Raw genomic sequence first — 18,058 nt, 5'->3', positions numbered from 1 at the left:
CTGTCTCTCTGTCTTTCTGGCAAGTGCATGTGCCCTATAGCAAAAAAAAAAAAAAACAAAAAAAAACAAAAAAAAAAAAACTCAAAAAAAGGAGTACTTTTATCCTTTCTTTTTTACTTTTTAAAATTTAATTTTATTATTTTTAAAACATTTCCCCCCACATTTTATTGATTCAAAAATACTTAAACTAACACTATGGACAAAGGTCAAATCTAGTTACAAGTTATCTTTCCATATGAAAGATAATCCTGCCAGATATAGTATTCTTGGTTGAAACTGTTTTTCACTTAACACTTTGAATATATTTTCCCATTATTTCCTTGCTCACATTATTTCTGATGGTAGGTCTGAGGTTAGCCTGATTGGGTACCCTTTATATACCTTATTTTAATATCTTGTTTTTGGCTATAGATTTGGCTAGTCTGGCTATGATGTGCCTTGGAGAAGATCTTCCTGGGTTGATTCTATTAGGGGTCCTTTGTATTTCCTGGGTCTGGATATTTGAATGCTTCTCTAGATTTAGAAAGTTTTCTTCCAAGAGTTCATGGAATGAATTATTATCAATGCCCTTATTAGTTTCCTCCATCCATATCGTGGGATTTTGGGCACCCACACACACATGCCCTGCATGTTTTCCTTTCTCTTTTTTTCTTTCTTTTTCTCTTTCTTTCTCTTTCTTTTCTTTCTTATTTTTACTTTGGAGAATTTTTTGCTATAGGGCACGTGCACTCACCAGAGAGGCAGAGAGATAAAAAGCAAGAAATCACTCCCTGGGGGGATGGCCATGCTACAATTCCTTCTCCTCCATTCTCCTAAGGATCTTGGGCATGCACCCACATGCACCCAGCCTGAGTTTTAAGCCACTGGGTCCAGAATTCAAACTGTGGTTGACTACATGGGAGTCCAACGACATAACCATTATACCACCTGCTGGTCCCAACCCTACATGTTTTTCAAGCTGTCAGGTCTGAGACGTGAACCGTGGAGTCAGACAAGTGAGCTCCAGCACCTTAACCACCACACCACCTACTCTGACCCCTTAACTATAAATTTCTAATTTACATAATAATTGTACACATTTGTTGGGGACAGTGGACAGTGATTTTTTTTAACATGTATGGAATTGGGAATGATCAAATACGGTTTTTTGAGTAGACCTAATTTAGGGCAGGAACTAACTCAAGTGTAGCTTAGTCTGAGCCTAGTGAGTGGAGGAAGTAGAATGTAGCCGAAGTGAGAGGATCAGAGATGGGAGTTGTGATATCAGGCAACATATTCTCCATGGGTGGAAGTAAACAGAGAGGTAATGGGCCCTTCACACTGCCTCCAGATCATTCCCATTTTGTAAGAGTACAGATGGAAAATTGTTTTTAAAGGAGATCCATGTAAGAAAACAGACACATCTGCTCAGCTAAGTTTTCCTTGTAATAAATAGAAATATTTTATAAAAATAGAGACCAGCAGTTGGCGTAATGGCTATGTTGCTGAACTCCCACGTAGTCGACCACGGTTCGCATCCTGGACCTGATGGCTTAAACTCACACTGGGTGCATGTGCGTGCATGCCCAAGATCCCTGAGAGGAGAATGGAGGAGAAGGGATTGCGGCATGGCCATCCCCCCTGCGGGGTGATTTCTCATTTTCTATCTCTCTGTCTCTCTCTCTCTGTCTGGCAAGTGCACGTGCCCTATAGCAAAAACCTCTAAAAAAATAAAAAAAAAAAACCTTTGGAATTACTGTATTAGATAATTTCATGCATCTAGCACCTTTGAACATTCAGTGACTAAAACTTCATGCACACAAAAATGCATTTTTGTGTATTCATTTGCCTCTTTAGGAGAAATTTGAGAGATGTGTATGGAAAGTTAATACATTCTTTTTTCAAAGAAGAGTCCTGATTAGTTCAGTTGTGAGCTGATTGCTGAGTACGTGTGCATTCTACTCCATTTCTGCCTCTACTGCAGTACACATGATTTTAAGGTTAGATTAAAGGAAAAGAATGGTACACGGATCTAAGTATCACAGCTAAACTTCTGGAATCTTAGAGATACATAAATACTCACACTCATCGAGTTTTCTGTGTGGAGGGGTACATCCAGCAAAAACTTTGGCTAAGTGGATGAGTGTGAAGCCCTCACAGTTTCACATTGTTTTCCTCTTAAATTCCAAGCATGGCTCAAAGGTAGAATCCACACAAAAAGAAAGGTATTCTTTAGCTCATGGGTGATACAATGATTTAAACTTTGAACAATGTCTTGTGTAAGATTTTACTTGTATCCTCCTTTTTCTCTGATTAAATTTTAATTTTAGAATTTTCATAGAGTAGGAGCTTAAATATCTGTTAAAGATTAATTAATAAAATTATTGGGCATTATTAAGTTAAATAACAAACAAAAACATGTTTAAATATGTACACATATGGTTATGTAATGATTAGTAAAAGCTTAAAGTGGATAATTTATTTACAATTTTGAATAGTATTTAGTTGTTTCTGTTAACTAGTAATTACAGAAAGTGTAACATACTCTGTAGACAACTTGTTGCTCAAAATAACTTCAGTGATTTAACTGAGATTGTCTGATGGCAAGACTGATCAAACAAATGGTTTTTAAAATGTCGTGTAATCAGAACATCTAATATTTATGAAAGTTGTTGTTCAAGTTAAATTTGCTACTAGAGTTAGTTGTTAAAAGTCCCAGACTTAGTAAGGTGCAATTTAGGAAAAAGGCTTATTTTTTTCGTCTACCAATGTTCTCCAGTGAATGTTCTATTTCCTTCTCTTCCTCTAGTTAGTAGTCTCAAGTAGATGCCTCAGTGCTTCATTCGCTTTCAGTCAAGGCTGTTTGACATCTTCATATTTCAGATTAGTTGACTAATGTAACTTAGTACATTAATGTCTCATCCAAATGGAAGATTCTCGATTCTTCTTCCAGGTCAGGCCCATTGCTCAAGACCCAGCAGTGAGGACAGGAAAGGCAGTCTGTGGTCCTTTTCTTTTGTTTCATTACTTCTTTCCCTCACAATTTCCCTGTTTTCATTTTTAGTTTCTCCAGGGTGAGAAGATTGAGAAAAAAGGGGATAAAATCCTTCTAATTAGCTGGTACTATTAGAAGTTTCCTCTTGGTTACTGGATTCCCAGTGGAGAGGCTGGCATTCAAAGGCTGGTCTTTGGTGTATAGTGTATTCCTGAAAAACACCCTAACACTGCAGATGTCCACACTACCTTGCTCCATGCAGGGAGGTGCCCAAATTGTATGCAGAATTACAGCCCTGAACTTCCATTTCCTGCATGATACTTCCATCCTCTTTCCGGTGGAGGTCTCTCTCACTGGTGGTAATTGTCCCGGTGTGGTCTTCTCAAGATGGTGGAAGCTCAGCTAACTATGAAGTATCCACTTGGTGCACAGAAAACTCATATGTCCTGTCCCATCAATGTGGGAGTGAGCCTTGTTCAGGTGCCGACCATGTCTCCTCACCTGGATGTCAAAAGTTTCAGTCCCATTCTGTAACCAGAACTTAGACACATCATCCTGAGAGCCTAAGAACAGGAACTGCTAACTGCCCCAAACTCAGGTTCTCCACAGAACTTACTCCCACACTGCTCTGGTATGAGCCGAGGGAGGACTGGTGATTTTGCAGTTCCACCAGCTTGAGAGGGCAAGTTTTATCTCTTATTCTGAAAAACAGCTACAATTCCTCTTTCTTTACCCAACTAATAAGGGGTAAGTGCTCCTCTTGTCTGCTCTTCTCTCACAAAAGACCTTCAAAGAATCATCTTCATCCTCTTCAATTATCCCTCGGTTTGCTCTTTAGGATATACAGATGCTCTTCATCCATGCCCCACAGGTCTTGGGCTGTAGATCAATTCTGAGATGACAAAAAAAGAACCCCATTCTGCACTTTCCATTTAATAATAGTTATGGACAATGCAGAGCATGACATTTTAGTAAAAAAAAGTTAAATTTACTAAATGTCATTTAAGCAAAAGACCATTGATGAACAAGTCCATTAGAATCTGGAATTAAAAAAAAAAAACTGAACATATACTTAAGGTTTATTACTGAGTATTCATCTCACTTTTGAATCTAGGTTCACTCAATTTTTTGAGACACTCTGCTTCATTTTTTAGCAATTACATGAAGTATTAAAGAAATTAAATACAGCCAGATACTACAAATCTCATTATTGAGAGATTTCAAGATCATTTTGGTCTTCATATTATTTTTATCTCCAAAATTTCTATAGTATGAGATATTAAAGTGGCCACCCTTTAATTTCTTTAGAAGCTAAACCATAATGAATAAGCAGATGTTTCACATCTAGGCACATCCTAAGATCTGTACAATGCAACTAAACCATCAATGAAACAAATGATATACATTTGTCAAAATTTGTAGAACTCTTCAGAAACTGTGATTCCATTTCCACATAAAACTAAAATTTGTCAGAATTAATTTTATTATAATGTGACAATAGAATAAATTTAGTTGCCAGGTGCCATCTGCTCATGCACATGACCACTGTACACTGGACCACTTGTCATTCTTGAATAAATAAGCAATGTATAAAAAATATCCCTAGCAAGTTTTAAAAATCACCTGCAATTTCTTTTTTTCTTTATAAAAACTGACTATTGACTGCATTTTTATCTGTATTTCCAGGTAAATCATATTTATTACAATAAATATGAAAAGTTATTTTTTATTGCTGAAGAGCATGTGTAGACAAAAAAAATAGTCATGCAATAGCTGAATAAAGTACGGGTTTATTTTGGCACAAAGAATTTTAAAATCTGTGCATAACTTTCATTTACTTTTTTTAAGTCTTTTTTGCTATAGGATGTGTGCACTTGCCAGAGAGACAGAGAGAGCCAGACAGAAAGTGAGAAATCACACTCCTGCCCTCCAGGGAGGATGGCTATGCTGCAGTACTTCTCCTCTTTGGATTTTGGGCACACACACACACACACACACACACACACAGATGTGCCCCCAGCATGAGTTTCAAGTCACCAGATTTGGGCTGCAACCACCATTGTCTATGTGGGAGTCCAGCACCTTAACAACTACATCATCTGCTGGCCCTCAGACACAAGTATTTCTGTTTTTGGTAACAGAATAGACTAAAACAAGATTTAACAAGTAGACAAATCTCTAGGGACACAGACAAAAAAAAATCCATAACTAATAAAAAAAAAACAAACAAAAAAACAAAGAAAAGCATAACTGTATAGCATAAACAAGAATTGAAAAGATAATACAAGGGAGCAAGCAGGTGATGTTGTGGTTAAGATGCCAGATACCACATGGCCAACACTGTGATTCAAGTCTTGGACCTAGTGGATTGAAATACATGCTGGGCATGTATGTATGGGTTTGGGTATATAGGAGACAAACATTTGAACATTGTGAGTCTCTGCAGGAATTCGTTGCCAATAATCACCCCAGAGAGAAAAGAAAAGAATCCCCTCTCTGTAAATCTGAACCCCAGACTCCCACTGTGAATACCATATTGTCACCCACAGTAGAAAATAAAAACTGGCACAAGCTAATTCACATCAAAAGGATGCACAGATGCACACAGCTACAGAAATCTACTCCAATGCAGCAGCAAGAAGTTCATCAATAGGTATCTAAAAATCACAGCAAAACTTCAAAAAATTTGATAAAATCAGGAAATACTCCCCTCCAAAGGAACACTATAACACCTCCAGAACAATAAATAAAACACAATAAATTACAGAAATGTCAGAGGAAGAATTCAGAATATTTATTGTAACTAAAGTCAATGAGATGCAAGAATAAACAGACAACTAATTTCAGGGGATATGAGAAAATCTTTCTATGATTTAAAGGAGAAACTCCATAAAGAAACAGATACTCTGAAAATAATCATACATAACTTATGGAGATAAAGAATATGAGAAAGGAAATTAAAACCTCCCTTCAAAGTATTAACAGCTGATTAGACCATGCAGAAGAATCTCTGATCTTGAAGTCAGAACTTCTGAGTTAGTCCAAGCAACTGAGAAAATGTAAGAATGCCTACTAAAAATGAGGACAACATACAGGAAATCCTAGACACCATTTAATGGACAAATAGCACATAATAGGTGTTCCAGAAGATAAAGAGACAGGTAAAGACATAGAAAAACCTTTTTCACAATGTAAAAACTGAAATCTTTCCAAATTTACAGAGGCATATGAAAATCTAAATCCAGGAAATACAAACAAAACAGATTTAACACAAGAAGAATCTCTACAATGTACATCAGAGTCAAACGAGTAGAAATCAAAGACAAAGATAATGTTCTAAAAATTACAAAGAGAAGGATCAGCAGGTAGCATGATGGTTAAGTTTCTGGATCCCACATGGCCATGGTTTCAATCTCAGACCCAACTCCTAAAATATTTGCTTTGTGTGTGTGCATGGATGCCCCAAATCCATGGGGGACTATGGAAGAGAAGGGATTGTGGCATGGGCATCTACCCTGGGGCATCCACCTACATTTCTCCTCTCTCTCTACCTCTTTTTGGTGAGTGCAAATGTCATATGGCATAAAAAAGAAAAAGGAACGAAGGAAGAAAGGAAGGAAGAAAGAAAGATAGAGAAAGAAAAAGAAAGAAAAGAAAAAAATACAAGAAAGAAAAGCCAAGTTACTTGCAAAGTTTATCCTATTAGATTAACACTGGACATCTCAATAGAAACAATTGAGGCAAAAAAAAAAATGAGGGAAGACATATTTAAAACTCTTCGAGAAAAAAAATTCAGCTGAGAATTCTATACTCGGCAAAATTATCCTTCAAATGGAAAGGAGAAATAAAATCATTTCCATATAAACATAAGCTGAAAGAATTCACCAAATGTAGGTCTGCTCTTCAGGAAATACTTAAGGTAATACTATACTTGGAAAACTAAAAGAAGATAATAGAAGCAAGGAACACAAATGAATAGAGAAACAAAAAGAATAACTAAATGGCCGGACTAAGTACACACACAGTGATAATAATATTAAATGTTAACAAGTTAAATTCCCAAATAAAAGATACATAGATTCTTTGATGGATGATAAAACAGGAATACATTATATATTGCTTACAAAAAAACGCACCCCTGACAAAGATATATACAGACCGAAATAGAAGGAAGGGCCGGAAAAAAGCCATTTCATGCAAACAGAAATGAAAAAAGGCAGGGGTAGTGATATTGATATCAGACAAAATAGACTTTAGTATAGAAAGGGTAAAAAGATATAAAGAAGGACACCATATATTTCTGAGAGAATTAATTCATCAGGAATATATAACAATAATAAATACTTATGTACCCATGCCAGGACACCCAAATACATAAATGAAAGACTGTTAGATTTAAAGGGAGATATAGACTACAATGCACTAATTGTTGTGAATTTCAACATCCCACTGTCACCACTGAACAGGTTATCTGGACACAAATTGATGATACACAGGAGCTAGTCGATATAATAAATCTAATTAACCTACTAGACATATATAGCACATGCCACCCAGCAACTGCAAAATACACTTTTTTCTCACCTCCATATGGAACATTTTCAAAGACTAATCACATAATAAGGCAAAAATAAGCCTCTATAAATTAAAAAATATAAGAAGTTTATCCAGTATCTTCTTGACTACAAGGAAATTAAACCTGAGATCAACCACAGAAAGAGCCCTCTAAAATTCACAAAAGTAAACAACCTACTCCTGAATGATTTTCAAAGTATTGAAGAAGTAGGGACTGAAATAAACAGATTTATTGAAACCAATAATAGTTAACACATCACTCTCCATAAATTATGGGACATAGCAAATGCAGTTATAAGAGGGAAATTCATAGTCACTAGTGCTCACAAGAAAAAACATAGAAAGATGGCAAATAAATAATATTGCATTTCGAAGAACTGAAAAAGCAACAACAACAAAAATCCCACAAAATAAGAGAAGAAAAGAAACAGTAAGGACTAGAGCTGAAATAAATGAAATAGAGAATAAGGAATCATACCAAAAAAAAAATAATCAATGGAATGAAAGCTGTTTATTTGAGTGGGTAAACAAAATTGTGAAACCATTAATTAGACTTATAAAGAAAAAAAGCAAAAGGAATCAGATAGATAAAATCAGTAATGAATTTGGTAATATTATAATAAATGTCTCAGAAATGCAAAAATAAAAATTTATGAGAGAATACTATCAGTGCTATAGTCAAGAAACTAGGAAACTGAGCTGTAATGGACACCTCCAAGATATATACATAAATACACACACACACACACACACACATAAATATATATATATATATATACATAATTCCTGATAGATTCTTAAAAATAAGTACAATTGACAGTTGGTCAATCATGTTGATCACTCTTGAGTTTTCACACTTCAGTGTATAGTAAAATCAATTCTTTAAAATATAAATGCTTGTGCCCCACTTTCCAGAGATGTGCATTTTGTAGGTGTGTATGCCTCCCAGAGGTCTCTAGTTTGGCACACATCTAATGCAAATGTAATGGACGTGTTCTCAGATATCCCAGAAAAATATTGATTTTTCCTGCTGTGCATTGTGCTACGTGCTTACTATGTAGTATCTTTATTTTCAAAACAATCCTGTGGGATTGTACAGAGTAAAAAGCAGAGGTTAGAGAATTCAATTCTGTAGGCACTCCCTCCACGCCATACTTAGTTTTCTAATAATTTTATTATAATGTCTAATTCACATATAGTAGTTGTTTATCTTTGTGCAGTATAGTGAGGTTTTCCAAAGCACGTATACAATGTATAATGATCAAATTAGGGAAGTAAACATAGCAATCATCTTAATTTTGAGGCAATTGAGGCTATCATTATCTTCTTCCATTGCTGAATTCCAATAACACTCTCTACTATTTATTCTTTACCTTTCATCAAACCCAATAAGAAAAATTAAATTCTATTTTTTTCTTTTTCAAGAAATCTTTAATTTATGTGAGGTAATATGCTATATTACTTCCCAATCAGCTTTCCATGGGAAGAAGAGAAAGAATCTACCTTTCACTTTCTACACACCTCTTCAAAAGTACTCTTTTCTTGCCTATGGCTCAAAGAAGTCAGTAACTGGATTTGTACAAAAGCTGTTCTCTTCACATAGCTATAAAAGACTTTAAATACTATATTTTACCTTACTGTTTATGTAGTAGATGTTCCCAGGGCAAAAGAAACAGGATTTGTCTGTTGGAGCCTCAAGATATTTTTTTCAAGTATACATCTCACTTTGTAACAGTACAGCACAGTCAGACTTAGACAAATAGATCATTTAAATTTGTCATTGTGGTTACAAAAGCACTACAAAACATCTTTGGCTTTCCAGAGATATATATGGCATTGGCCTTTATTCCATTGTAGTGCACACTGAAGACCAAGTGAAAAAGTGGTGTCTTAATTTGTTTTCAAGTTACATGCAGGGTCTCTCTCTCTCTGTGTATATATATATACATATATATATATATATATATTTCAAATAGTAAAAGTAAAGCAACACAACACAAAGCTGTCAAAATAGCTGTGGTGCATTAAAGATTTTGTGCTGCATCCATTGTCATTAATACTATTGATTTCTCTTTTATTTTCTTTTAAGGTTTTTGCCATAGGGTGTATGTACTCACTGGAGAGGGAAAGGCAATGAGAGGAAAAGTAGGAAATCACCTCCCAGGGGTGATTGCCATGCTTCAGTCCCTTCTCCTCCTGGGGATATGGGTACACACATACACACATGCCAGGTGTGAGACTCAAACCATGGTAAACCATGTGGGAGTCCAGTGCCTTAACCACTGTACCAACAGCTGGCCCCAATATGTTGATTCTTAGTGTGCCTGACTTATAAATTAAGCATCATAAGTATGTACATGTAGGAAAATAATGGTATATATGAGAGATCTTCAAAAATGTATGAAAAATATGTATTATGGAAAAATTATGCATGGATTTCAAATTTATTTTGCAAAAAATAATCCCTCATATTTAAATTTAATTTTTCACAAAACTTTTTAAACCCCCTTTTATAGGGCTCAATACAGTTTCAATACTACCAAGAGATGGTTTTAGGCCTCCACTGGGGGTCTTGGAGTGCATCTTCCAAGGAGGGGACCACTGTACTGAAGGATAAAATTACAGCATGCAATTCTGTTATTGTAGAGTGCAATTAAACCTACAGTAGTTCCATGTAGTATTAAGCTCACTTGATTGATTCCCTCACGTCTGAGATTAGGTCATCATGGTCTTCACAGGTAATATTTCCTGGAACTTGCCATGGGAAATATGAATGGCATTTCAGAAACTCATTGCTTAGAGTCTTTTTCCCTTTCAAGGTTGGTTTTGTTCAGTGTCATGCTACGGACAAAACAATAAACCTGGAAGAATCTTTATTTACCAGTTATGAAGACTATCTGTACCAGTAAATATGGTTTACTCTAGATTGTTTCTGGGAAATAGGGGAAATCCTTAAACTTGAGGGAAGTTTACTGCTACTATTGTCATTGATTTACCATTTACTGGTCATTTTTCACATGAGTAAGATCCTGCTAATCTTGGTTTTGATCCTGGATGGATATTTAGAATTTCAGTCTTGCCTGATTGAGAAAGTTTATTTAAGAGCATAGAAAATATCTTTTTATTATTATTATGATTATGATTTTTTGGTTTTTCACTCAGCATTTTTATTTATTTATTTATTTTAAATTCTTTTATTTTCTTTTATACATTCAATTATATTATTATTTGGCTTATAAAATGAATATTTCAACAGGTGAACAGTAGTACAGTTGATAAAACTAGTACAGTTGATAAAACTACAAAATATCTTCAACAGATAATACCATATTTCTTTGTGCCGTTAATGCTTTGTCTCCCTATTTTTCTTCTAAATGTCCTTCCTCAGACCCTCCTCTTTCACACACACACTATATCTGGTATTTACAACTATATACTGTGTTTTTATATTCTTTAGTCAATTAGTTTCAGTCACATAGTGCGGACACTCGGTATATATTAAGTGGGGACCTTTTTAAAAAAAGAGAGTAGGCTACTTTAATTAGAATCAATCGTACCAATACTACAGTACTTTTATTTTTGGCATGAATTTTACTATATCTCAAATGGTAGATCATATGCATTTAAAGAGATTTTTGCTGTAGGATGTGTGTGCTTTTCAGAGAGACAGAGACAGACTAAGAGACAGAAAGCAATAAATCACCCCCAAGTGGGCATGGCCATGCTGCAATCCCTTTAAACTGCCATGTCTGGGACTTAAACTGTGGTTGACTATGTGGGAGTCTAGTGACATACTATTATGCCATCTGCTCAATTCTTTGCTTCCTGTCTATATTAGATTATATATTCAAAATGTAGCTTTGCAGGTGGAGTGTGTCTCTGTGTTTCTTGACTTTGGGTTTGGCCACTGGAACTTGCTTTGGCCAATGGGATGTTAGTGAGCATGAACTATACAGAGGCTTAAAGTGTCTTACAAGTTTGGCTTTCTGTCTTGCATTAATGTTATTTTTGTTCTGAGAACATGCTATGGGTATCTGCAAGTGTAAGGAGGATGAGAGATAGAAGGAGCAGACATGGACACCATCAGTGGTTGGGGGTTCCTCTCACCAGGACGCTGTCTACGTAGCCATACTTTAGCCACTCCACCTACGCATGAACAATAAAGATGAGCTGATAGCTGTGCTGAGACTTCATGGTGACTGGCACCTCCAATAGTACTTTACAAAGCATTCGTCAGCACACCTTGTTTTTAGATTTGTCTCTCGTTACTTTGGGAACTTCTTAAAAGCAATGACCATACTTTAACTCTGAATTTTCTCAGCTTAGTTCTTATGTACTACAGATCCTTAAAAATGTTTGACAGGTGAATAATGAATGAATAGATGATAATTAATAGTGTCTGAGTTCAGTGCAGGGAGCAGGTTTACTGTGACAATCCAGGTAAGAAATTCAGACAAGTGTACATTTTTGGCTCCTGAAAAAGGTTATATATGCATTTGGTTTAATAGTAGGGAGATCATACAGATTCTAGTCCACTGATAGAACCACTGGGTCCCTGGCAAACCAAACCCTCAGGTCTGACTGTGAGTTAACCAGATGATGTCTGAGATTAATTTTCCATTTCTTTTTGTTGTTGTTGTTGTTCCAAATAGAGATCCTCTTGTATCGATAGCAAGTTGGAAATATCCTTTGTATCTACTTCCAACAGCAACTTTAAGATTTCCTACAAGTGAGTTGTCTCTTGGTCATGATGCTTACTTTTTTATTAATGATTAAGATGCAAAATTGCTTTCCCAAATTGCTATCACAGGTTCTAAATCCTTTATAAGTAACTATGACTATAGCATTACACATTTATATTTTTTAAGGTCAGTTAAGCCTATCTTAAAACTACAGAAAGACCTGGAGAGCCTGGAAATTGTAAGAATTTTAAGTTTAAAATGCCCATCTAGGGACCAGCAGATACCATAATGGTTATGTCTCTGAACTCCCACATAGTCGACCATGGTTCAAGTCCCAGATCGGGTGGCTTAAAACTCATGCCAGGCACGTGTGCATGTGTTCCCAAAATCCAAAGAAGAGGATGGAGGAGAAGGGGTTGAGGAGTGGTCATTCCCTTGGGCAGGGGGTGATTTCTTGCTCTTTTTTTCTCTCTGTCTCTCCGGCAAGCACCTGTGCCCTATACAGGAATCACTCTCTCTCTCTCTAAAAAAAAAAAAAAAAAAAACCAGTAAAGTCCATTTAACATACACTTTCCTGTGGTAGTGTCATCTGAAGTTTAAGAATGAGTGTTTATGTGTCTGTCTATGGGTGTATATGAGCTTGTTTGATTAACTGTCCCTTATACTATGTGGGATTCTGCAGCAATATGAAAGCAGCTGACAGTGGTAGATAAAGATGATTATAGCAAAGAATTTAATCGATAAACCAGCTTTATCTCAGCAACACACATTATCGCTCACCTTTGCAAATTATCTGCATATATATCTATTCTTAGTGAGTCTCAGAGTCAACAGGACTGAGCTCTCTCAAGAGGCAAGAAAACACTAGAGGGGAGGTAGCAAGTTTGAATGTCAAAACAAAAATGCTGTGGTCAAGACCGAGCACTGTGACTTCCTTGATGACAGAAGACCTCAGGATCACAAGCCCCAGCAGTGTAATTCATCACATCAGTTCTGCACACACATGTGTCTTATCTCTTAGGAGAAAAAGTTTAAACAAAATCTGACCACATCGTTGACAAGATAATAATGTTTCTGATAATGAATAAATTACATAATTTTATACACAAATACCTTAAAGAAAAAAAAACTGAACCTATAATGAAAAATATTTCATTAAAAGAATAATTTCAATCTGTACACTAATGACTTCAAACATACACAAGGAAGTTAATGCTGTTGTTTTAAAAGGTGTCACCCTGATAAATCTGGAATTGTAATTACGGGTCAAAGAAAGGACAGTTTTAAAGACAACATTAGTTTTTAGAGACTTTAATGAGCTAACTAAAGAGAAAAAGAGTTTCCTCCCTACACATTTTAAGTAAAGTAAGGGAGTAGACTGTCTAGGGAAGAGGCATTGATGACAAGGCAAGGGGGAGGTCTTGGAGAAAGTGGCCACATTGGTTAAAAGAAATCTTTGTCTAGACCCTGAGGTTGTATAGCCTACTGGTAGCTATTTCAGGGGAGACCCCAAAATGGAATTATCAAAGGTACAAGGAAGCTTGTTGACTGGAGAGTGAGAATATTAGAGAATGCATGTAAGAAATTGTGCCAATCTCTCTCCCTCTCGCTCTCTCTCTTTCTCTCTCTGTGCGTGTGTGTGTGTGTTTGTATTTTCCTTCCAAGCTGCAGACATACACTAGAATTATTGAGCTAGAAATGATAGTGTCTGAAATCTTGATATTCTGTTGAAGTTGATTCTTTTTATTAATCTCCTACAGTATAAATGATAATTTTTAAAGAAGATTTAACTAGCTCTGAATAGGCCAAGAGCAAGAGAGAAAAAGTATTATTATCTGGGCTTATAGAAGCACTTTAAAGAAAGAAAGTGCAAATTCATTCTCTAAAATGATGGCTGTGTCTGCTGCCTTGGTAGTCAAAGAGAAGGAGCGTGTGTGCTCAGTGGAAAAGGATAGAGGCAGAGACAAAGAGACCAAGGGAAAGTAAGGAATCACACCCCACTAGGGATGGCTTTGTGCAAATAACAAACCAAACTGAAATTTACCTAATTTTTTTTTTTGCTGATAAGTTAGTTAATACTTCATTTTAGTAAAAGAGGGCATGAAAAGAGAAAAAATGTTTCAGAAGAAAATTACAGTGAATTTGTCACTAAATTCTAGCTTTGCCCATATTTTTAGTTTAAGATATTTTGTGAATCAATAAAATGTGAAAAAGAGTTTAGTCTGGAAGTGAGGGAGGGGGAAGGGGAAGAAAAAAACAAGTAAAAGTATGCTTAATTAACAAAAAAAATGAGAAGCTATTTGCTGATGATAAAGTATAAAGTAATATCTCTGTCTTGACTGACATGCATGGTATTTGCACTGTAAAAAGACATGTACACTGTAAAGACATGATTAAATGTAAATAAATAAATAAATGTACATTAGTTGGGGGCTCGATGGTGGTGCAATGGTAAAACATGATGCTTTGCAAGGCAATCCCAAATGGGAAGGTTCTTGGTTCCAGTCTGGAGACCTCCCTGAGTACAATGGGCACATGCATGCCCATGGGTCAGGGGCTGAGATTATGGGTGAAGTGTGGTGTTGAGACCCTATGGAAGATGCCTGTGCCTTTTCTCTCTGTTTCTGTGTCATGGAATAAATAAGTAACCTTAAAAAATAGAAAAAGAAAAAAGAAAGTGCATGTGTTTGCCAGAGAAGTGAGAGAGACATTGAGACAGAGAAAGGGAGAGGGGAAGAACATACCCCCTTCTTCGTGAGGCATGATCACACACAATCCCTTCTCGATTTCTCCATAATGTTGGGATTTGGGAGCTTGCATGCACAGGTACTTTGCATATTTCTCAAGCTGTCAGGGCCAGAACTCAAACTGCAGTCACCTATATGGAATCTGATTCCCTTAACCATTAGGCTACAGGACTGACCCCAGAATTTTTTTAAAAAGTTACTGTTAAGTTTTACCAATATACCTCAAACTTTCCAAATACTATAGAAAATTAGAAATACTAAAAAGTTTCAATTTCTATACTATTATATCAGCTAGTGGTGCTGATAATTACTTTTTAAATAGAAAAAAATGAGTGTGGAACTAATATTTATACCCTGAACCACACGCACACTGCTCTCATTTCATCATGTGGCATTGTTAATCAAGAACATGCAGCAGTCAGTGATCAGAAATGCCTGTTCAATTGGAGAAAAAGGTAGTAAGTAAACCATGTTGGACACAGGAACCTAAATTTAGTGATTCCCTGAGATTTCATCTACTGTGCTTCCCTGTTCTTATTAGTAGCTAAATACCCTAAGAGTCATTGATAACTCTGATGCCCAATTTGTAAATATAAACTAAATCTATGACAACTCTGAAAGCAGAACTTACAAGGATGCTGTAATTGCAAAAGCCTCATGTACAATGAGTGAACCTCTTCGTTATTTGGAAAAATAGCAATGACACAGACAAAAAGCCAGGATATCGAGGCTGTCCCTTGGTATTTTCTCTAGTTGCTATACCATCTTAGGAAAGTCCTTCAATAATGCAGATATTTTAGTTTATTTTCATAGAATGGAAAAAAAAAAAGAAAGATTGGCTCGAAACCTTTCGAAAGCTCTTTTCAGTTTCAAAGTTCTGTAACTAGTGTACATTCAAATGTCGGCCCGCACATACCGTTCTGCTCTCGCTGCACTCCTGCTGCCAGAAGGTCGGGCTCCCCAAGGCTGATGTCATTGAGCCTGGTCCCCAGACACTCCATGCACAGGTGCTTGCACCACTCCTCGGCCTCCAGCTCTGAAAAGGACCACACACCATCAGTCAGGTCAGGCATCACTCCCTGAGTTGAAGCATACTTCCTGAACCATTTCCTAGGGGACTCTTAAAGAGTTAAAAACCCTTTCGATATGTAAAGTAGATGTTTGTGGGAAAATGTAAAAATTAATTAACTAAAAAAAAAGAAAAGGAAACAAATAAAAAGGGTTTATATTCAGGAAGTAAAAACAATGCTGTGATTACCTCCCATTGATGGCATTGTATTTTCAAGTAATTTTGTAAATCTACTGTACTTTGCCTTGTGTACAAATAATAGTTTGAGAAGATTTGTAGCCTATCCAGTATATTTTAGGTTGCTTGAATTTGTGGAGGGAAATTACTTAGAAAAATGTATACAGTGTAAAAGGAAAAATATACAAATGAATACCTGAAGATCATCAGATTAGATTAAGCCACTGAATATGTTCCTGAATGTGTCAGACTTGTGAGGGTAGAGGATCTGAACCCCTGTTAGTCTGAGTTGTAATGGATCACAGATCACCCCAAGAAGATGACTGCTTTTCTTCTGTAAACACCAAACAGCGGGCTATCTTTATTTTTTAAAAAAGTGCTGTAGTGTTATTAAATGTATTTTTCCCCTTTGGAAAATTCTAATTACCTAAGACATTGCCCTTTGTACTATAATTACCTCTCAACTTCTTTATAGTAATAAGTCCTTTTCTTTCTGTAAGTAGTAGAATGTTTTTAATCCACACAGAATCTTGTACCATCTAAAGTCTTCATCAGCTTCGTAAACATAAATGAAATTTGACTCTAACATAAGCGCCATGTGGGTGAAGTGGCTAAGGGTTAGACTCACATCTGTGTCCCACATAATGTCATTGGTCAGCACCATGACAGAGCAGTAACCCAGCTCTTCAGCTCTATTACTATGCAGAGTTTAGGAAAGGGAATGAGGTTTACTATTTTGGGTCATCTCCAGTAAGACTACAGAAATTGGATTAGGACTTTTCATTGACACTTGCCCAGAGAAGTTTCTGATTTTTCCATGTGCTGCCAATCTACTAGAACAGTTTAATACAGATTTCCCTCAAATCTCTTGTTGCTCTCTGTGGATGACATTCCAGACTTTGACTTGGCATTTTAAATTCCTCATAAAAAGTTATCTGTGACAGGTTTCTTCGGCCCCAGGGATTTGAATACCAACTGCTCTCCTCAACAGTCAACACCATCAAACCTGGGTAATGTTTCTTCTTGAGCTTAGTCACACTGCTTTAGCATCAAAAATAGGTTTGATCAATGGGGTGTCAAGACAAATTTGTCATTTATTTATAGTTTTATCAAGACCAAAATACATTGTTGGAAACAAAAGCACAATTTCCCTCCAGAACACTACTCTAATAAAACCATGGTCCCAATGTTCCCATCAGGAAAGGCATTTTATTTACAAAAGGCACAGTTTGTATATTTCAGAGAGCATCCCTCGGTGCTGCAAGTCAAACATCAGACAAGGCAAGGACCAGGTGATTCTCATGGTAGCCTTACTCCCTTATTCAGGGAAGTCAAAGCCTGGCACTGTCTGTGGGGATAAATCCTCAGGGACCCAGCAAATCATCCTTTCCAACTACAAGGCTTATAATATAATAAATGCCCATTCACTGACTGAGCCTCTTGGCTCTCCCAAAACAAACAAACAAAAATACCTTTTGCCTTCCAGGGAAGGAACACCAGACTTCATAGAAAAATTTTATAGGAACAGTAGAACAGTAAGTTGAAAATAATTTTCATTATATATTAGGTTTAATGTAGAACATGTATGAATTTTTAAAGAATTATTTTATTGGGACCAGCAGTTAGTGTAATGGCTATGTTGCTGGACTCCCATGTAGTTGACCGCGGTTCATGTTCCGGATCCGGTGGCTTAAAACTCATGCTGGGCGTGTGTGCGTGCGTGCCCAAGCTCCTGAGAGGAGAATGGAGGAGAAGGGATTGTGGTGTGGCCATCTCCCCTGGGGGGTGATTTCTCGCTTTCTGTCTCTCTGTCTCTGTCTGGTGAGCACACACA

The 18,058-nt window shown here is 36.4% G+C and overlaps 1 protein-coding gene across 1 annotated transcript in view; it reads right to left on the bottom strand.

The window, feature by feature from the left end:
• DOK6 (docking protein 6) overlaps positions 1-18,058 on the bottom strand; it is a 293,919-nt gene that overhangs the window by 178,537 nt on the left and 97,324 nt on the right. The window contains exon 4 of the mRNA XM_006147231.1: positions 15,895-16,014. Within this exon, the coding sequence (XP_006147293.1) occupies positions 15,895-16,014 (120 nt within the window). The remainder of the gene's footprint in view (positions 1-15,894; positions 16,015-18,058) is intronic.

This window comes from Tupaia chinensis, unplaced genomic scaffold (genome assembly GCF_000334495.1).
Source record: "Tupaia chinensis unplaced genomic scaffold, TupChi_1.0 Scaffold000206_1, whole genome shotgun sequence".
Classification (NCBI taxonomy): domain Eukaryota; kingdom Metazoa; phylum Chordata; class Mammalia; order Scandentia; family Tupaiidae; genus Tupaia; species Tupaia belangeri.
Note: the sequence above shows the minus strand (reverse complement) of the source record. Positions and strands in the feature narration are given on the sequence as shown.